This window comes from Capsella rubella, unplaced genomic scaffold (genome assembly GCF_000375325.1).
Source record: "Capsella rubella cultivar Monte Gargano unplaced genomic scaffold, Caprub1_0 scaffold_6, whole genome shotgun sequence".
In the NCBI taxonomy this organism is placed as follows: domain Eukaryota; kingdom Viridiplantae; phylum Streptophyta; class Magnoliopsida; order Brassicales; family Brassicaceae; genus Capsella; species Capsella rubella.
Genome location: NW_006238918.1, coordinates 3446680 through 3467725, shown reverse-complemented (window position 1 = coordinate 3467725; position 21046 = coordinate 3446680). Strand labels below are relative to the sequence as shown.

General features: G+C 37.4%; 4 protein-coding genes and 1 pseudogene across 6 annotated transcripts; 3 read left to right on the top strand and 2 right to left on the bottom strand.

The window, feature by feature from the left end:
- Window positions 1-539: 539 nt before the first annotated feature.
- On the bottom strand, window positions 540-2089 carry LOC17882915 (transcription factor MYB64). The gene is made up of 3 exons (XM_006289997.1): window positions 1725-2089; window positions 1492-1618; window positions 540-1361 (listed from the first exon to the last, which is right to left on the bottom strand). The coding sequence occupies exons 1-3, from the start codon at window positions 2087-2089 to the stop codon at window positions 540-542; spliced, it is 1314 nt and encodes a 437-aa protein (XP_006290059.1).
- Window positions 2090-3503: 1414 nt separating this feature from the next.
- On the bottom strand, window positions 3504-9413 carry LOC17884223 (trafficking protein particle complex II-specific subunit 120 homolog). 2 transcript variants are annotated; one of them, XM_023781608.1, is made up of 11 exons: window positions 9359-9413; window positions 8682-9157; window positions 8226-8432; window positions 7943-8125; window positions 7669-7778; window positions 7525-7584; window positions 6741-7029; window positions 6270-6559; window positions 5152-6032; window positions 4135-5040; window positions 3504-4000 (listed from the first exon to the last, which is right to left on the bottom strand). In XM_023781608.1, the coding sequence occupies exons 2-11, from the start codon at window positions 9090-9092 to the stop codon at window positions 3777-3779; spliced, it is 3561 nt and encodes a 1186-aa protein (XP_023637376.1). In that variant the 5' UTR covers window positions 9093-9157; window positions 9359-9413; the 3' UTR covers window positions 3504-3776. The 2 variants fall into 2 exon arrangements, with proteins under 2 accessions (XP_023637376.1, XP_006286928.1); XM_006286866.2 differs by lacking the exon at window positions 9359-9413 and having other exon boundaries at window positions 3509-4000; window positions 8682-9176.
- Window positions 9109-13832, top strand: LOC17882247 (aberrant root formation protein 4). 2 transcript variants are annotated; one of them, XM_023781609.1, is made up of 14 exons: window positions 9109-9197; window positions 9323-9478; window positions 9694-9867; window positions 9961-10110; window positions 10220-10292; window positions 10524-10690; window positions 10808-10864; window positions 10966-11116; window positions 11217-11548; window positions 11629-11700; window positions 12088-12165; window positions 12390-12548; window positions 12939-12990; window positions 13439-13832. In XM_023781609.1, the coding sequence occupies exons 2-14, from the start codon at window positions 9416-9418 to the stop codon at window positions 13681-13683; spliced, it is 1773 nt and encodes a 590-aa protein (XP_023637377.1). In that variant the 5' UTR covers window positions 9109-9197; window positions 9323-9415; the 3' UTR covers window positions 13684-13832. The 2 variants fall into 2 exon arrangements, with proteins under 2 accessions (XP_023637377.1, XP_006290228.1); XM_006290166.2 differs by having other exon boundaries at window positions 10805-10864.
- A 92-nt stretch (window positions 13833-13924) lies between these two features.
- LOC17884134 lies at window positions 13925-15242 on the top strand (annotated as a pseudogene).
- Window positions 15243-17782: 2540 nt separating this feature from the next.
- LOC17882947 (probable receptor-like protein kinase At1g80640) lies at window positions 17783-20906 on the top strand. The gene is made up of 10 exons (XM_006287710.2): window positions 17783-18093; window positions 18530-18685; window positions 18861-19126; window positions 19292-19424; window positions 19506-19569; window positions 19663-19759; window positions 19854-19953; window positions 20076-20194; window positions 20300-20389; window positions 20499-20906. The coding sequence occupies exons 1-10, from the start codon at window positions 17955-17957 to the stop codon at window positions 20649-20651; spliced, it is 1317 nt and encodes a 438-aa protein (XP_006287772.1). The 5' UTR covers window positions 17783-17954; the 3' UTR covers window positions 20652-20906.
- The last annotated feature ends 140 nt before the right edge of the window (window positions 20907-21046 follow it).

The window sequence follows — 21046 nt, the reverse complement described above, 5'->3', positions numbered from 1 at the left end:
CTGTTACGATGCCAGCATAATATTTCCATTTAAAACTGAAATATAATAAACACATTTGTATTTTTTACTTAAAATGGTACAATATTTTCCTTTTTAATTTTTGAAAAATGCCATATAGGGGGAAATTAAACGTAATATGAAAGTTGTTCTAGACTTCTAGTAACTCATAATTTACAATGAAGAGTTATGTAACGTATTTGTAACGTTCAGATGGCCTCCTTACCCTTTCAAGTATCGTCATTGAAGACCATGTTTTGCCATGGAGATAATTCAGGAAATGATAAACACAAAGTAGAAGAAAAAACTCGACTACCAAGTTCCAACTGTAGCGCATGGCATAAACCTAGTTATTTTGACATATTTATAACTGTATAAGTTCTTTTATTCAGACAAAAACAAAACAAAACAAAAAGCCATAAAACATGTATGTTTAAAGAAAAAATAGTATCAAAACAATAAAATCAAATAAAAAAAGAAGGGAATGATCAACATGATAATGATAATCTCATGACAGTTCATGATCATAACTCATTAGGTAGCTAGAACAATGGAAACCAAATGTTACTAGTACTACCTATTGTAGAAGAACCAGAGAGCATCTCCATCAGATCCATTTCTCTTCTTTCACTAGTGGAGTTAGCTTGCGGCACAAACAACTCGTTTTCAGCTGCATGCTCACTACTATTGTTGGAAGACATAAAAGAAAGTGAAGAAGACGACGCCGTACCATCCAACAAATCAGATAAGTAGATGTCAGATGCCAGGTGCGAAGTAATGGCAGGTTCTGTGACCATTGTTCCAAGCTGATTCCCAACAATATTGTTGTGCAAATTAGGTTTAGGGTTAGGGTTCTTGAACATGAACCCAGACGAAGAAGACTGGGTTATCTCATCCGATCCCTGGCTCAAATCCATGTTCTCGAGAGAAACTGGATGGTTCGCAAATATGTTTTTCAGGAAAATAAGCTCTTCGTCATAAGGATCATCCAAGAGTGACGATGTAGAGTCTACATCTTCAAGATTCGGAGTAGAAAGAAATATATTACTACCACCAGTAGCAGTGATGATGTTTTGGCCATTGCCCTTGTCATTGTTGTCGACGCTTCTAATATAGTCTTCGAGAATGCATGGCCTTTTAGCGGATGGAGAGAGATCATCTACGTCGCTGTTAGTACTATCGGCGTTTCTCGAGCGCTTGTGTTTGCGTTTTGAGTTTTGGCGTCGTTTGGTCGCATTCCAATGGTTCTTGATCGAGTTTTCGGTTCGTCCTTGTATGAGTTTAGCGATCTCTGCCCACTTATTCCCGATCCTGGTGTGTGCTTCCACAAAAACTCTCTCTTCTTCTTCACTCCAACTATCTTTCTACAAAACAAAATCAACAAATATTTACATTTTGGACTGAATGTTTGTTTATCAACAAATCAAGAATCTATATGTACCCAAGAATTTCATATAAACTTTGATAGAACACAGATCTATATTATATTAAAACCTTGATATCAGGACGGAGATGATTATGCCATCTCTCACGACATTGCTTGCCTGCTCTTCCCTCAAGTTTCTCCGAGATAATTGCCCATTTCCTATCTCCATGTTGCTTCACCAACTTTATCAACTTCCTATACATAAATATAATATATTAATGCAACCACAAAATCATAGGTATATACGCCACCATTGCTCGCATGAAGAATCATAAAAATCAACATATGTACACATATACACCTGTCTTCTTCGGCTGTCCATTGCCCTTTGATCAGATTCTTGTATGGTCGCTTCTTGCAATTAGTGCTCTTTTGATAATCTCTAGTTGTACCACCTTTAACGATCATTTCCCCAATAACGTTTCGGTTTCCGTTGTTAACGGCCAAGTTTTTCTCCTTCCTCGGACCAAACATCATGTTCTGTTTATTGTCCTTTCTAATCTCAGTCGCCCTTGTCGTCTTCAAAATCGGTCTGTCTGTAGAACGCTCTTGTGTCTTGAAACACAAGGTATCGTTCTTTTGACTGTTTAAGAATCTCTCCACCGCTGTCAACGGCGGTGCAGCGCAGTGGGCGAGACTCTTCTCTTGTGTTCCCTGGTCTTCCATGAAAAAAGAAGAATGAGAAAAGTTTAGTGTAGAATGGGGAGGAGAGCTAAGAGCACAAAGTAGGGATAGAATTAAGCTGGGTAATAAGGAAATATGACAATTTAATGGGAGGCAAGTAAAATGTTACACTAATTACCAATTAAATTCCATTAATTATTTTGACTATTTAGTATTGAATTAAAAAAAAAAGAGTATAACCTTATATTTAGTAAAAAATAGTCATTCATATTTTTTTATTTTATAGAAATATATCAACTAAACATAGAAAAATTAGTATTACACATATTTCTCTAAGAAGTAAGATAACACAAAAATAAAGAAGACATGCAAATCTGAGACGACCTAGGAAAATATAACCACATTGATTCTACATATTTGTAAATATGAACATGTATATGGATAGTCAATATTTTATACGAGGCCATTATTTACTTCCTTAAGACAATATCTACGAACAAAAAAATATTAGTCACATAATCACATTATATATAGAACAACGTTAAATATACAAATTTTGTAAAGATTCTTGTCCTGCGAATCATCTCATGTTTGATGCAGAGCCTTCTTTTCAGTATAATTCACGAATATGAAGGAAGGAAGAACCATGTTATAGGCTTATAGCGAGCTTGATGGTCTCTTTCCCACGAATTCACGATAACTATCTAAACTGTAGTAGCTGTCAGCTGAGGCCTTTGAGCTGAGGTGTCAATTAATTATTATATATCTTGTTAAAGTGGTGGGAATAATTAGTGAGTTAATCTCATCGGGTAATTGTTGAAATGATTTTATTTTATTTTTATAATTAATCTGTAACCGACGAAGTGGTAAATGAGAAGACCATCAATGATAAATTTATTTATGTAATAAATTAGTTAGTTGACTACAATTATTTGGAAGGATAAAATTTAGGAGAAGTCTAAGCCCACCCAATAAAATCTAGCAATATTCGAATAAAATTACTATCCACCACTTTCAAATTGACAAAAATTTATTCATAACCTCAGGAAAGCATGTTACAACCACAAAATGAAACCAAATTCGATTATCTCCTTCAATTAAGCCCTTAAACAAAATATATTTGCATGGTAATTCAGATTTAAAACGCAGTAGCGCAAAGGTCCACTAGGACAACCTCTTAGAAAACCGCTGATTTGATGTTGGTATCAGATTGTTTCAGCCAAAAGAAACCTTTTTTTTGTGCTCATCAATTTCTGGACAAATATAACAATACTATACATAATTTTTTTTATAGATTATACTATTAATTCCAAAGGTATTTGCATAATCCGTAATGCCAGTTAAATGTATTATTATTAATAATTTAATATACGAGCTTAGGGGAACTTTATTGCTTTTTTTCTTTCAATAAATGGTATACTTTGCAGGTCGAAGTTCAATCAATTGGTATGGGAAGTATTATGGTATAACCTACTGAGGTCTGAGCAGAGTACAAAACAATTACTTCGAGAAGAATGGTCTCAGAACCGTAAATTTCCACATACAAAAAAAAAGTATATGCATGAGGATCATAAGATGTTCCAAGGCAAAAAAAAGAACAGACACACAGACACAAGCAATGATATATATAAGAGAGTAAGAGACCCATTCCAGAACTTTAAATTGATTCTCGTGAAATCAACAAACATAGTAGAATGCCCAAACCAGATTTGGATGGGGGAAAAACGGATCACAGTGCGCCTCCAACAACACGGACATGAAAAGGTGGTCCACGACAAAAGATGGGTTCGTTTGGAGATGCGGTTCGTGCTCGTGCTCTCAGTACATTGTTCGCGTCTTCAATTACAGCTGCTGCTACCATCGTGTACTCTCCTGGAACAAGGAAGTAGAGTGAGAAACAGTGTCTTGCTTCTTGCAGCGGCGCAACTTCGATTGAGATTCCACTAAGAGCACCTGCACAAAATAATTCACGGACATGCCATAAGCCACCTTCTACATATATATTTATCATGTAATACATGCGGCTATAATGGCTGCAAAAATCTATGTTACAATTTTTTTTTTTCACTCAAAGACAGGGATATTACCAGCCCAGAGGACAGTGGCATCAGCTCCTTCAGTGCAGTTCTGTCCAGCTACGTCTCTGCAAGTAACACTTAGATTCAACTTGATAGCTTCGCTTGTGTTATTGCGAACCAGAACCTCCATAGGAGTGACTTCATGTGACAGAACAGATCCCTTTGGAAATGGGGACGGAGCCTTTGTCTCAGAGTCCATCTCCAGACTGTTTCTGACCAATCTGAAACCAAATGTTAGCGGATCTGGGAGCAAAACATCCATCACAGTCGTCTGAAGAGCTGTCTGAATTGCATCCTTGATGTCCAGTTCTCCTGAGCTATTCCTTCCCGATTGCCACCGGACTTTTATCTTAGAAATGAGATTCTTGATCAGTGCATTTATCTCAGCTTTCGTGTTTTTCTCTGAGAAGCTCGGATTTCTACTACTTGAAGGGCTACCAGGCGGAGGGTCCTTTGTGAAGAATGAACCATCAAGAACCGGTAGCTTAAAATGTTCCAATGGAATCAGTACCCTAGCAGAATAGTCCCTGTCGATCCTTGTTTTTGGGTATTCATACTCTGGAGAATCTTGCACTGGGGAAGAACCATCTTCCTTGGGAGAGTTTTCCAGCTGAACGAAGACACTGATTTCAAAAACAACATCTGTTGGGTTAGATAATTCAAGTTCAAGAAACCGTAGTCCCCAGCTCCCCCTAAAGGGATTGATCTTGACAAGGCTGTCTGTATTGCTCTCTCTTTCAACGTCTTCATCCCGAAGGTTGTCACTCACATGTGCAGGGATTTCCATGGAAAGCAAACGAGCTTTCACAAAAGACAAACCTTGCAAAACACAAATTTGTAAGGGAACAACAAGACGTCTGCCTGGCGGCACGACAGATTCTTTTTCCTGGGAATCCCCATTGTTAGACAACGGCCCTACAAAAAAAATGAATAAAAAATGTTTTTAGTCATAGTCATCGTGAAGCTACATGAAGCACTGAAAAGGTAAGATACATCAGATAAACACGTCAATGAAGAAATGACTACCTGCATAGTGAATAAGCAATGACGGGCTGGTTCTGTCTTTCGGTCTTACAGTGTTACTTGCAGCGCTCCTCCCACTACTAGCAGCATTTTCAGAATCCGTTGGTCCCACATGCCAAGCTTTTAAAGTCACAGGCAGAGTCACTTGTGCCCCAGGTTTCAAGGGAAGAGCAGACTGTAAAGCTTCATCTGCTATCGAGATAACAGCATCCTGATTCTTTCCAGAGAGCGAGACATGTGCCTGTTCTATTGGAACTGTGCCGGCATTTGCAAAATTTATACACACCTCACGAATTTCACCTTCATATAGAATAATTGCACCATCACCACCGACAACATTAGCCACAAGGAGGGGCAATGGCGGTACAACTGAAATGTTAGGAACAAAGACATGTCGTAGCTTTGCAGATCCACAGGATCTGAAAGGGTCAGAAAATACAAGTCCTTGTGCTGCTCCAAGAAGCAGATTGTCAACATCCCTAAAAACATGTTCAGTGATTACACCAAAGCAGTGAACTGTGCAGCCTGGGACTGTTACTGGTCCTACTGCTGTTGGAATACCAGATAATGTGATCACTTTTGCGGAGTTAGGGGGAATGTCCACGCTGACAGGAAACGCATCAAAGTTTTTTGAGTGCGCTGAGAGATAAATACTATCAACCCTTAAATCGAAGCAACAAGGATTTGCTAACTCCACTAAGACCTGAACTGGTTCACCAACCACCCAAATCAATTCCTGCTTGCTACTTTCATTGGCATCTCCTTTGCTGAAAGGAGTATAAATAAATGGCCCCGAAGGAGCAGATCCTGTCCACCAATCTTCTCTTGCTGGATTCCGTTTTACAATGTCCACTTGGGAAGAATGGAGTGGGAAAGAGAATAGCCTGAAAGATCATTTAAAAAATGCATAAACGAACCATAAAACAAAAATTTTCAGAGTCAGCTACGAAGCAAATATGGAACAAGATCCTGATATATAAACACATACTGGGCAAATATGACGCCAAGAGATGGATGAAAGTCATTATTAGTCTGACCTTGTTGGTCTACTAGAGTGTGAGAATTAAGAAAGTTTGACAAAACATCCTGAAAGCAAAAAGGTCGACAGCTGATAAATATACCTTACGAACGGCAAGGCAGGGTCAGCACACCGAGTTCCTGAAGGCAATCTATCCGCTGAATTTGCAAGAGAATTAGCAAGTCCATTTTGACCTGAAGGTGTAATTAGAGGATAATGCCACCTCAGAAGCCTCGCTGCAGCACTCCATGCAGCAAGGGGATCTCCAGCGCGAACAGCAGAGAGAAGTATCTCCCTAAGCACAACCATCTGCAAAGTGCTCCACTGAGACTCGAACAGGGAGACAATGGAATGATGATGCATTTTTCCAGCATCAGGTTGGCGCCCAGTTTCCTTTACCAACAAACACAAGAGAAAATATTATAAGAAAAGTAAACATCAAAGTATGATACATGGAGAAATGACAAGATCTTGAACGGTGATGGTACTAATAAAAATTCAACGGCAACCCATGTTTATGAATAATGCTCAACCACAAGACAAAAAGAAAAAAAACTTATGCTGTCAAACTCACATTGTTAACAGAAATTTTTGACACAGACGCCCTGCTTTGGATTCTATATGCATCAGTTGTCATAGAGAGAACTTGCATGGCACTGATAGCAGCCAGTCGATTGTCTTGCTGCAAATACAATTGGGCAACCTGCCTACAGAAGAAAGCTGCTTTCCGTTGATAACCAAGTGCTCCAAATAAACGCGCTACTTCAACATATAATATGAGCCTATCACTGGCATCAATTAAAGACTTTGCACCATCAGCAGCATTGGTTAATAGCTCTACTATTTCCTTAGCCAGTTCTCTCCTGTACAGCCGATGAAAAAGCCATTGTTATAATGATTCAACCCATAAGATCATATAAATATGTGATTTAACCAGAAGGTAAAAATAACAAGCTGCCCACAGCCAGAGATCATTATTTAAAATTAAATATACAACTCATCTAGTTTTAGCTTTTTTAAAATGTAATAACCTTTCCTTTCCCAGCTGACAACCATTAATCACAAAATCTAAGAAAACATCAATCCCCCCTTCAAACCCATACAGCCATCCTCAACCAGGTCACCTAATAGTCCTAAATAAATTAGTGTTATAAGTTGAACTTGCAGATGATTTTAGAGGATCAAAGCGACATAGAGTCATAGACTACATCCATGAGGTAATTTTCTAATAATATTAAGCAAAAGAACGCCCTATTGAACAAACAAATCATAGCAACCACAAACTAAGCAGCAAACTGAAGGCAAAATAGGAAACTAAGCCATCATAATTTCAAGAAATAAAACGTGTACAATGATACCTGCAAAGGAATCTGGCCAGTTTAAGGGTAGCTTCGAGTTCAAAGCTCAGGGGCGAAACTCTGTAAGGAAAATAATTAATTGCTATTTTGTAGTAGTAATAAGTTTACTGAAGAAGAGTGCCAAACAGGTAGTCGTAGAGTTACCTCTGAGCAATTTCTTGAATGAATGACTTTCTGTAGTGTAAGATAACATTAGTGTACCGATATCTAACTTCATCTTCTAAAGCCACATCCCGTTGACCCATCCGATCTACCTAATATAAAGAAAACAGAATATTAAGGTGTTGTAAACAAATAAAGAGAGACAGATGAGAGCAATTTCATATTCAGTGCATTTCAGATTTAAAGTACACTCAGTATCCACTTTTGGGCTACAGTGCTATGACAAATGTAAGAACAATGCAACACAAAGCCTTACCAGTAAGGCACAAACACTGCCTTCCAAGGCACCTGCATACCAGAAGTAATCTCCTGTCAATCTGGCCAGTTCTAAAGCAGTAGAATAGTGAGCATTGGCATCAACAGGTGAACCAGCCAACAAAGAATAGTCTCCAATCGTTTTTTGTGCACGTCCAAGCCTACGCTTTTTGGCCTTGATAACCTGCATTAGACCAAACTAATGAGCCTAGAAGACAATGGTTATAAGCTTCCACAGGAGGAAATGAATCATAGACTAAATTATAGGACACCTAGACATGAACCTCCTCTGAGTTGAGACTAGCTTGAGAATCCAAAGGCGTCTTCAAAATTGTGCCAGCAGATTCTGCCTGAAGAACCCACTTCTCAAATTCCATTAACAGCGAAGCTGCAATATCTTGCATCATTGTTTGTAAATGAAACTCCTGAGTTTGCTTGTCAGATGGAGGAAACAAAATCAAATTAGCACCCTTCTTGTCTCCATCTTCAAGCTGCACAAGACAGTGCATTGATAATAGACTCGTCAATCACACACATTACAAAAGATAATAGATAAATTGCTGGTACCAAAAAAGGGAAGAACATAAACTACTGATTCAGAAATTACCAGGTAACATATAAACATCATTATAGTATCAACGACAGTGCATCATTTCAAAACAGCGAGCTAAGATACCCTAGAGCTAGAAGATTAGAAGCATCGAAATTTCAAAAAGTGAAGTGGAAACTAATATACTCACTTGCGAATCGCCAGGGGAGAACGCGAAGCAGCGCCGGACAAGAGCCGATGAATAGCTCTTACAAGCCACATTAAATTTCTCAGTGACATAATCGAGATCAGGGGACGAAGGACAGTGGCAAAGGCCGATCACGGCGAGAATCTTCCGGTTAGACTGAAAATCCTCCCAGGGACTGGGAGGAGAACCACCAAGCACAAATTTGAACCGGAGAGAGCCAGAGTCCCAAGGCTGATTCGTAAACGGAGACTTCTGGTGCTCAGTGTAAAAGGAGCTAATAGCGGAGAGCGCGATCGTGTGATGACGGAGCAGCATCGAGTGATAGTCCCGGAGAAGCGTCGGCGGGATAGTACCGATGGGGAGGACGGCGATCCGAATGATAGACGAAGTCTCGATGCTGACGTCAGGTTCCATGGCGAGATCAGAGGAGGAGAGTTGGAGCCAGTAAGGATCTTTCGGTGAGGGTGAGTGCACCGGATCTGGAGGAGACGAAAACGAGAAAGTGTGAGAGAGAACGTGGTAGGTTTGGTTACAAGTTTAAAAGTATCCGTAACTAGAATTAGATTATGTGAGGTTAAGTCTATTCATTCATACATCATAACCAAACAACCTGGTTCTAATCGCGATTAATTTATTTCTCACAGGCGAAATTGAAAAGTTTTCGAAAGTTCTACATACACCTTTTAGGCGCTGTGGTTACGGCGTCGTCCACTGTAGGGAGCTCCGGGTTTGAGGAGATGTCTACGGTTACTTCTTCCCCTTCACGCCGTGTACGAGAGCTTCTAGCTTTGTGCTTCAGTGTAAGCTTGCTTTCTCAACTTCTTCGGGTGTGTAATTTTGTTTCTGGGGGAAATTTTCAAAAATGTTTCGGAGATTTTTAGAGTTCGATTTAAAAATTATCCCTTTATTACGCGTTTAGTATCGAACTCGTGATTTCTTCATTGGGTCGATCCTATTGTGTTACTTTGATTCTTATTCCTTCGTCATTGTCAATTGATTTTGTGTTTTTTTCCAGTCAGATGAGGTTGGAGGATTTCAAAACTTGGAGAGCTCAGTGACAGAACTTGTCAAATATCTGAATTCTTTGTCCGAGAATGTAGCTTTGAATGCCAACAATGAACTGCTGAATGATGTTATTGAAGTTCTAGAAGAGATTTTGAAAGTTTTATCATCTCCTCAAGTGGATCAGGTATTTTTTCAGTTCTCCAATTGCTTTGGAAGCCAAAGGAAGGATTCATTTAGAATCAAGCTTATGAGTTTTCCCCAATTCACTATGTTACAGGATGTTATAGATGAACTGTCATTTCAGTTGCCAAAAGTAACTTCCAACTTTGCAGACCTATCAAGCAGATGTTTACAATTAGTTGAGGAAATCGTCGATCGATTTGTGGAAGCATGCAATCCAAGGGACATGCTTTCGATTCTTTGTGAGGTATTAGATCTGGAATTGGATTCTATGTACTTGCCCTCAGAAGATTACAAATTCTTTTATCGGCTGAGTGTTTTGTCAACTTGATCAAATTATTACTCTAAATGACCAGGCACTTGATATTGCAAGGTGCTGTCATTTACCCTCAAGTTGTTCTACTCCTTTATTACATGGGCTCTCTAAAGGTACTGATTGAAGATTTTTCTAGTTTCTTAGATACTTTTAGACTTCTGTCATAAAACTGAATTTTAGCTTGGCACCTGCAATTTTAGTAAAGTTCTTACCACGATTGTACAAAAGTATGAATTTCCTAAAAAGAAATTCTTTGAATTGTTAACTACTTTTCTTACTGAAGATGTTAATATAGTTCTTGCAAACTGAAGCAGTGAAAAGTTATTCAAATTTCCTGGTTTCAGTATTTACTTCAATTCAGAGGCGTCACTTCGAACAACTAAAGGTTGCAGTTCCGATTGTTCTGAATGTTTTGAAGGACATTTCATTGAAAACAGACGTGCAAGTTGAAATTTTATTCGATAAGGCTGTAGGCGTTGCCTTTTCAATTCGAGATGTCTCTTCAAAACTGGTCTGTAAGTTTGATAATTTGGAATCGGGATTTCCTAAATTACTACCCAAAGTGCTCATTCTCTAATTTGAATATCCCACTTGCCTGTTTTTATCTCTTTTCGTTGTTTTATAGAAGAACGAAGAAGAAAAGAAAGTCCGTTGTTTGCTTGGTCTCTATGTGATACAGATAACGGTTTGTACTTGATTCCAGCTTTGGTTCTCTGTATTTCAGCTTTCCTCTTTTATGTGCATATAGATTGCCTTTAATACCTGAGATTTGATCTGATTTTACAGGCTATTCTTTCAGTTAGCATCAAAGAAAGAACGACCTCTTGTGTTCCTCTGGTGATGCAGTTAGAACCTTTCTTGACATACTGTGGTTTAACACATCTTGGTTTAGTCACGGGAAATGACACTGAAAAATTAATGAGCATGGTTGTTGGAGGTTAATCTCAATACTCAAAAAACACTTTCTTCCTGATTTCTCAACTCACATCCTTTCTCGTGTCACAAGATAGTTTGTCTCACAAATGTAATATGAACAGATGATGATGATGATTTCGTCAGCTCTTTCCCTGACATCAAGTTGGGTGCATCGCTTTTACTCATCTGGGCAAAGATCTCTCAAGGGGTTGCAGAGGCTACTAATGCAGCTTTAGGAGGTGATGTAGATGAACTTCAAAGCAGTCCAGTGAAAAGATGGCAAGCTTATGGGATGTTGAAATATATACTTTCCTCTGGAAATCTGCTCTGGGAATTTAAAAGACACACTATCGAGTTCTTACTTGACATAACAAAAGGAGTTACTTCATCTCAATGCAATGATGGGGAAATAGATTGTTCAGACTACACACCTAGCATCTACGCTGCTTTACAGGCATAATACTATTCTCCTTAATCTTTACACCGTTAAGCTTTACCAGCATTCTAAATGTATCGTTTCTTTCTTTCTTCCAGGCTGTTACATTAGTGATCATGTATGCCCCAGACGCAGATCTGAGAAAAAAGACATATGAGGCACTGAAGAGGGTAAATAAACCTTGACTTAATTCATTTGTGGAAAACTGATTTTTACTGATGCAGAAATTGATGATACATATTAAAAAAAAAATTAGATCTAAACTATAAAAAAAAATTCTTTAGATCTAAAGTCTATCTGATGTTTTAAACAGATATTATTCCACAAACTTAGATGGTTCGTTTTGTGATGGTAATCTTTCATAGATAGAAGAGGTGTTAGCTAACTTTGACTACCCTCAACAGTCTATATGCCCTGCATTTTCTTTCTTTACATTTACTTATTCTAAAAAAGCTTTTCGTTCATAACTTCAGCTATCTATTGGGCTTGATTTAAAGGTATAGAGATGATTATAAATTTGTCTTACAAACTCTTTTTTTTGGATGCTATTTGATTAGATTCTTTCTGACATCCCAGCTCCTCAGAGGTCTCACGTTTTAAGAGCCCTTGTCACAAATTCCCAGTCTCCCTCAATGGTTAGTATTTTTCATATCCCTGCTTTATGATTACTAAAGCATGTGACACTTCACAGAGATGATGATTATGTAGATACACCTTTACATGCGTTGAGCGTTCATAAACTACACAGTTTAATGCCTTCAGTAGTCTTATAGTGCTACTACTGTTAAAGTACAAGTTACTGTATTTCAAAAGAAAAATTGTATCTCATTTCACTAATATTATTTTGCAAATCAACCAGACAGCAATCCTTCTCGGTCTAGTTAAAGACAGCATGAGCAAAAGCAGTTTGCAAGCTACAGATTGTGCGACTGCTGATATGCATGTTATTGAGCTAGTGGAGTTGGTCTTAAGGCCTCCAGAGGGTGGTCCTCCACTCCTTCCAGACCAAAGTGATGCGGTAATTGTTTTGTTCCTATATTTAAAAATATATATGTACCGTTTCTCTTGTGTGCATCATGTAAGCCCATAGGTAATGCAGTAGTATGGGTAAGGTAATTGCTTTAAGGGACATAGATACAACATACATACAGAGAAATGGAGAAACCTCCCCTTTCTGTTCCAATGAGAGTAGCTTGTTTTTCTCGCTAATTAATGAATTATATGGTGTTCCATTGCTAGAAAATTTCTCGCAAGAAAAACTGTGATCCCAGAATTTTCACCATTTATAAGAATGAGAGGGTCAGATGGAAAATTGGGAGAGCATGTTTTTGTTTGCTGTACTAAATATTTTTAAGATCTGATATTTATTTAGCCACATGTGTGATAGTCTTGTATGATGTTTGTCCAGGTTCTGGCAGCACTGAATCTCTACAGGTTTGCATTGTTATTTTATTCAAGAGGTAACTCAAAGAAATGACTCTTCGTTATTTCACTTCATTACTAGTAAATGGAGGAAACCCGATTCCTTAAAATATTACCGAGTTAGTATTTGAAATGATTAGATAGCTAAGTATAGTTGGTGTTTCTAATCACAAATTGCTGGATAGTGTTTTGTTTTTTGATGACTAGAAATATCCTGCTAGTTACTTGAACTTCTAGAAACCAATTACTGATCCATGATGAAAATGTTTTAATATATAGTATGTGATTACTTTATGTTTTGAGTTCATATTAATCATGTTTCCTATTGCAAGTATACACACATATACATGTGCCAAATGAAATTGTCTGCAGATACGTGAAATCTATGTCTATATTTTGCGTATGTAAACGTAATCTTATTCAAATCAGATCACATTTAATCTTTCTTGTTCTAGTCATTGTTTATCTGACAAGGAAAAATTACAGAAAATGAAGCAGGTGAAGAGACGAGCAGAGTAGGCAGTGAAATTTTAGCAAAGAAGAATCTGGAGAAAGCTTACAAAGAGTGGCTTATGCCTCTTCGAAGTCTTGTGAGCTGCAGCATCGCTGAGAACGTCAAGGAGGATCACGGCCATGAATCTTCACTTGACACTGTATGCCTTCTGAACCCAATTGAATTGGTTCTATATCGATGCATCGAGCTCGTGGAAGAAAAGATGAAGAGTCATTAGTAAAAAATCGTGAGCACTACAATTCTACTCATCTTTTGGGTGTTACAACAATCTCTGTTAGATTCCCTATTGTCATTCTCCTGTAACTGTGGTTATTCGAAATCTTGTCTTGGAACTTTGCTTGATCAATTCATATTTGATTAGCGACCCATCCACATCTCACAAGTCACCAGGGACTACTAGTGTACATGAGATTAGGGTTTAGGGTTGCACCTTGAGCAAGGATGAAAGTGTGAAAAAGTTTATATTGTCGTTCAAAAACCACCTGAAATTTTGATAGTGAATCTTACCAAACCCTCCAAGAAAAAAAGTCTTTAACAATCTTTCGATATATTCATATAACATTGAAAAGTTCTCCAAAATAGTTTAAAAGCCTAGTCCAATATTCTCTCCTTGGTAAGCACGCTTTGTTGACAAACAAAACAACAACTTCAGTTTAGAGAAGCGAATCAAGAAGCTCATGATCACCACCAGCAGATAAACAAAAATGTCTCAGTTTGTCTCCAGACTCTCCAAGCTCTCTCCTCAGAAAGATTCTCAGGTAAGTAGTATAAGAAGAGAGACAACTTCTTTGTTCCCTTTTTTTATATCTCTTTAATGTTTTGGTATAAAATGTTATCTCTTTGGGTTTGGGCAGATTAGCTTTCGATTGTTTTCATCTTCCGTAGCCCGTCTTGCACCCTATCTGGTCTTTGGCAAAAATCCTTTTGGAGATGACATAGACTATCTTTCTGACACAGGATTAATATCTACTAAACAGAAGATCCCTAGTGAGTTGCTAGAGGCAAAATCAACAGTTGGAGCATCCCAAGGATGGGTTGCTACCCTAAAGAAGGGTGTGGTGTGTCTCCAAGACGATCTGAACCCAAGTGCATGAGAGTCAAACCCTAAACGCCTTTCACTGCCTCCTCTTGTGACTCTACCTAATTGTCAGACCCAGATTGTCACCAACGTTGCCATGTCCTCTCCTTCTCCTGAGGAAGACGACTGTGTTGTGGCTGTCAAGTTCTTGGGACCTCAACTCAGCTTGTGTAAGCCAGCTCATGGCTCCGAATGGACCAACGTCAGAATCAAAGACCCCAGTTTCTTCACTTCCCATGTCATGTTTTCCAAGAGAGATCAGATGTTCTCCTAGCCCGCTTCTGGATGCGACCACATGGCATCCTGGGATCTCCAGGACGACCCCAAGCTGCAAAAGCTGCATTTTCAAAACCTTCCCAGGTTGACAAAGACGGAAAAGGAGCTTTTGTTTTCGTGCTACAGGACTCCACACTTGGTAGAGTCATCATCCGGCGAAACTTTCCTTGTCATTTGGTACCAGGTAGACATGACCCCAAAAGGCAAAAGTCATCACCCGTGAGACTTTTGTTTGTTTTAGTTTCAAGTAATAATAGTTACATTTGATTTTATCGTATACCACATTAATGACAGTGTTACAATATGACCATTCCTAAGGTCCTGCGCTTATGGCATGGAAGATATGCCGGACTTGGAAACCAAAGGTTTTAAGGTGTTCAGAATAGGCAATGAAGGAAAAGCTACTTACACTGAAGACATTGGAGATCTCTGCATTTTCCTTTCAAATTCCGAGCCTTTCTGTCTCCCTGCTAGCTCCTTCCCTGGACTCGAGAGAAACTACATCTATTACCTTGATGTCCACGAGTCGAGACAATCTTTGGAGAGGGGAGGTTTCAGCCTCTGCAGAGCTGATAGCGATGCAGACTTCTCACAGTGCCACACGATCAAGATCCCTTACATTTTCCCACCTCAACCTATGCAATGAATTATCTTATGGTTTCTTTTTTTTCTTTTTTCCTGTTTGCTTGTGGCTACGCATTTGGATTTGAGTTAGACAGTCGCTTCTATTTTTTCCTTTTGGTCTCAAAACCAATATGAAATGCCTTTGTTTTTTCCATCAACGTACAATGTTGCTGCATTCATCATAATCATGGTTTATGATCAGGTTCCAGTTGTTATAAGGAAACAGTTTAATTTGTATTCATACTGAGAAGTAAGAATGCATGTTTTCATCATAATCATGGTTCATGGTCAGGGTTTTAATTATATATATATACCCAGTACCATAGTACATGGGTTTAAGCCCTTTGCTAAACACTCACAAACCAAAAATATTTTTATTTATGAGTCATGACCTGAGAATGAATCTCTCTTCTGCTGCTCACCCCAATAATCATCTCTATAAAAACAAAGAAAAACATAATACACGAACAAGAAAACAGAGAGGTTGAAAAAGCAGAGTAATAAGGCCAAAATTGTTACAGAGAAACTGGGACTAGTATCAAACGTAGTAAATCAACCAATCAATCTTGTATCAGATGTGTTTCAGATATACTATAATTAAATCGCACTCATAAGATGTAGATAACTTGTGAGTCAAGAGAATGGAAGCACACAACAAAGGAGATATATAATATATCTATTTATGGTGTATGATTAAGGACAAATGATCGATACGCATAATTAGAAAGGTTGTAGCATAATAGAGTGGCCGTTGTAGGATTTTGGAAGGAAATATATTTTAATGTCTCGAGACAAACCCATTGGTCACCTAACATGTGATAGTAGTTTCTTAAAGATTTGAATTATTTACACAACAACAACAACTATTAGTTTCTGTAACATGAGATGTATCATCATGTCATGCATGTATATTTCAGATTGAACCACCTGACCTACTTAACCTGATCCATAATTCGATTTTTCTTGCTTCAAAATGTAATCCATGCATGACAATTGACATGATATATTCGCTAATTGGATTTGATAAAGAGGAAGCATACATATATAATAAACTCATTGCTAATTTAAACTGAAAACGTATTCGTCATGTTGGATCTAAGTTCAAACGTGATACTTGGTTTGAAACAGACAAAATCAATTCTAGTGTGAATCTCGGAACCCATCCGCTCCAAAAAAACACCCCAAAGAAAAAGAAAAAAAGTTTAAAATCACATGATAACATAAAGAATAAATAAGTATAGGATTAGTTTAAATCACATGATACATATGAAAAAACTAAAATAAGTTGATTAAATCATACGTGAGAGTGAATTTGATTAAAAAAACTACGACAGTGTACATTGCTTAATTACATGCTTTGTCGTTCAACTTATCAGAGTTAAGTAAGTGAAAATTTAAATAAATAAATCTAACCTCCATAGTTAGTTCAATGGTCTCCACATGAATTGTTAATGGGGTTGCCCAGTCATCATCTCTTGGTATTTCTACTACCCCCATCGCCAAGGTTGATAAGTGTGAAGAAAACATATGAACCAGTTTTTTCAGCTTTTTTTGTTTAGATTCTATAACAAAAGCTTTTCTAATTACTTTACATATATATAATGGAGTACTTGGAAAGTCAAGTCTAGAAAGTATAACACTTTGTTCTTAGACTTTCATACTTTGATTTTGAGATTAAAAAAAAAGCGAGAATGGAAAAAATAAAATTTGGTTTATACATTATATTATTTTAATTAATTAGACCCTTTTTATGAAGTTGCTAACTTTAGGACGAGATGACATTTATAAAGACTGTCTTCAAGTCCTATATTTTTTTGTTCACAAGGTTCATATACTTAGACTCTAATTAATTTGGATTAAGATTGTCTATATTCCAGTCAACTTTATTGTCTCTTTTATGCGGCAAAGGATCTGATAAAATTTTCTTAACGTTTCTTTATCTAAAAAAAATGAAAGAGATTTTAATTGTATATTTTTCCAAAAAAGGAAAAAAGAAGATTTTATTGTATGACTATTTTTACACCATAATTAACAAAACATAGAGTATTTAAACCTCGCACAATAATTGATTCACATAATGTATAAATGAATATCTATCAATGTATATATTTTGTCTACACATACATTAATATGATATATATTTTTGCCTTAGTATTCGTAATTGGTTTCCCTATACTGACGATATTTTATATTCTTTTTGGGTAACTAACTGCTCCACCTCAAGAGTGTTTCGTCTGAATCCCCTTGTCTCTTTCTTTTTACCATTACTATTTCTCGTACAGAGCTCTCTCTCTCTCTCTCTCTCTCTCTCTCTCTCTCTCTCTCTCTCTCTATCTCTTTCTCTCTCTCTCAAACTTTCAAACACATTCTTGTTCTTTTCTTCGAGTTACACATAATTTTCTTCTCCCTTGTTCAAAATCATGTCTCCTCTCTAATAGAACCCAAATTCAAAATCCGTGGGTTCTTGAAAGTAACCTTTTTGTTTTTTCCTTTGGAAAAGAAAGAACGAAATGAGGCAATTAGTTATTACAGCTCTTGTTTTACTACAAGCTTATGTTCTTCTTCATCAATCCACATGTGTTGTGTCCCTCACTTCACAAGAATCTCTTGCTCCTCAACCTTCTGCTTTCACCCCTGGCTTATCTCCTGGTATATACTTTCTTTTTTTTTTTCTTTTCTTCCCCTCGATTTTAGGGTTATTCATTTACTTCCACATTTTGATTCCGGATGAAATTTCAAGAAGAAGAAACAAATTCTGGTTGCTTTTGATATTTTGTTATTCGTTATAACTTGCATCTTTTTTGGTAGAAAGTAGAAAAAAATTCGAACTTTCTTGGAAAAGGTTTTAGCTTTGTGAAGTTTTCTCTTCTGGGCACAAGAATTTTTCCTCCGTACTCTCACCCTTTTCATGTCTTCCATTGTAACGCTTATCTCTCATGCCGTAAAGTTCGAACTTTTCACTGCAATTCGTTTTATTTTCTCCTCTCTCTTTTGGGTCTGCGAAGTTCTCAAAATTTCTTGAATCTGAAGGCTTTTTATTTGGATAATGACAAGAAAAAGCTAATGATTTTGGTTGGTTGATCAGATTATCAACAGGGAGAGAAGGAATTGCATAAACAAGATAGTAACAACATGAGGCTGGTTATTTCACTTGCAGCTGCTTTTTCCTTGGTTGGTATAATCTTACTTTGCTCTCTGCTTTATTGGGTCTGCCATAGGAGAAGGAACCTTAAGGGCTCAGGTAATTATTGTTCATGTTCTTGTCGGTTTATGACCATAATCTTGAAATCCATGATGAATCTTGATAGCTAGGAATTTAATCTTTGAAGCTTGCTAATTATGTGTCTGTGTTCTTACCTCTACTGAACCTACATTGTTTGAGCATGGTCTTTAATGTGCAAATTTTTGTTTCGAAGGGTGTGGATGTAGTGGAATCACATTATCAAGGTTCTTGAATCCTTTTAGTCGCTCAAAAACATTAGACAAGAGAACAGCAAATCAGGGAATGGTGTCGCTAATCGATTACGATATGATAGAAAAGGGAACTAGTGATTTTAAGGAGAGTAACATTTTGGGTCAAGGTGGATTTGGATGTGTATATTTGGCCACCTTAGAGAACAACATTCAAGCTGCGGTTAAGAAGCTAGACTGCGCCAATGAAGAAGCGGCCAAGGAATTTAAGGTGCAATACAAATCTTTCTTTTTGTGAAGCGCTTCTGTGTTTGTAGTTAATTTGGTTTTGATTGTTTGCAGCTGTAAATGGTTCCATATGCATTTTGCAATGGAACTAGTTAGATAACCGAAATTTTCATCTTCTTGATTTTGTTTTATTCTTTGAGATTTGCAGAGTGAGGTTGAGATATTGAGTAAGCTCCAGCACCCGAATATAATATCGCTCTTGGGATATAGCACGAAGGATACTGCACGATTCATCGTCTATGAGCTGATGCCAAACGTTTCTCTGGAATCTCACTTGCACGGTACAGAAACGGATGAACATATTCTTGTTGAAGAAGTGAGCATGAAAAATTGAAACTTTTGGTTCAAATACTTGTTCTCAGGAGCGTCTCGGGGTTTGGCGATCACGTGGCCTATGAGGATGAAGATTGCACTTGATGTATCAAGGTGAGCATGTTTTCTCGTGTTTAAACTTGCAACATTTCATAGTCTGGAATGACTAAAACAACTGCTATTGTTCTGGTTTGTATTTCTAATCAGGGGACTAGAATATTTGCATGAACATTGTCATCCAGCGATCATTCACAGGGACTTGAAATCCTCCAACATATTATTGGATAGTAATTTCAATGCTAAGGTAAGCAAAATCAATGTTTAAAGTCATGGTGCTTTAGCCTCATAATTCCTTTAGTGTTTCTCTGTTTCAAGCTCTAGATTTGTATGAAATGTAGATTTCAGATTTTGGTCTTGCTGTTGTTGATGGGCCAAAGAACAAGAACCATAAACTTTCAGGGACAGTTGGCTATGTTGCACCAGAGTATCTTCTAGACGGTAAACCTTGCAAAACTAACCTGTCGAGTCTTAATTTAAATAAAAAATATCCTTAAAGAAACTTGTTCTGTTCTTATGATAAGCATTCAATACTCAATACCATACTTTTTGTATGTGAATAGGCCAATTGACAGAAAAGAGCGATGTGTATGCTTTTGGAGTAGTGTTGTTAGAGCTTTTACTTGGGAAAAAACCTGTAGAGAAACTAGCTCCTGGTGAATGCCAATCTATCATCACTTGGGTACATACATTTACAATCTCAAACTATGTTTCTCTAAAACTCTTTTAAGACTTGGAACATTTTCAATCTTGAATTGTGGTTTTTTTTTTAATCTTTTTTTCTCAGGCAATGCCTTATCTCACAGATAGAACCAAGTTACCAAGCGTCATAGATCCTGCGATCAAAGACACAATGGACTTGAAACACCTTTACCAGGTACGTTTGGCAAAATTTGACAAGGATTTAGCTGATTTTTCAACGTAGAGAGTATGGCTTTGATAAGATAGAATTCAAGAGTTGAGATGTGAGTATTGTAAATGTGTAGGTAGCAGCAGTGGCAGTTTTGTGCGTGCAGCCAGAACCGAGTTACAGGCCGTTGATTACAGACGTCTTGCATTCTCTTATACCTTTGGTTCCAATGGAACTTGGTGGAACCTTAAAACCCATCAAATCTACTTCCATGGATCACTACTGTTAAATAAACACCATAGAAAACCGGGGTTTTAAGAATCGGTTTAATATTGACCGGTAGGCGGTTTTGATGTGTAAATTGGGGTTAGAGAAGGTCTAATCGGAACATTACAGTAACGAGTTTTTTCATCTTTTATTTCTTCTCCTTCAAAAATTCTTACTTTCGACCTCCCAAAAAGTTGTGTGCTCCGTATCCTTTCTTTCCCCAACTTGAAATTAATTAAATTTTTGTATAATAAAAGTAACGCAATCAGTATTTCAATTTGTGAAGAAAATATTTGAAAAGTGGCAGTCAATGAGAAGTATGGGATAGTGGGGAAACTTGACTTGCAAGTCTTTTTTCCTCTCTAATATTAAAGGTAAAGGGTTTTAGACGGACAAAATCACCAATTCTTCTCCTAC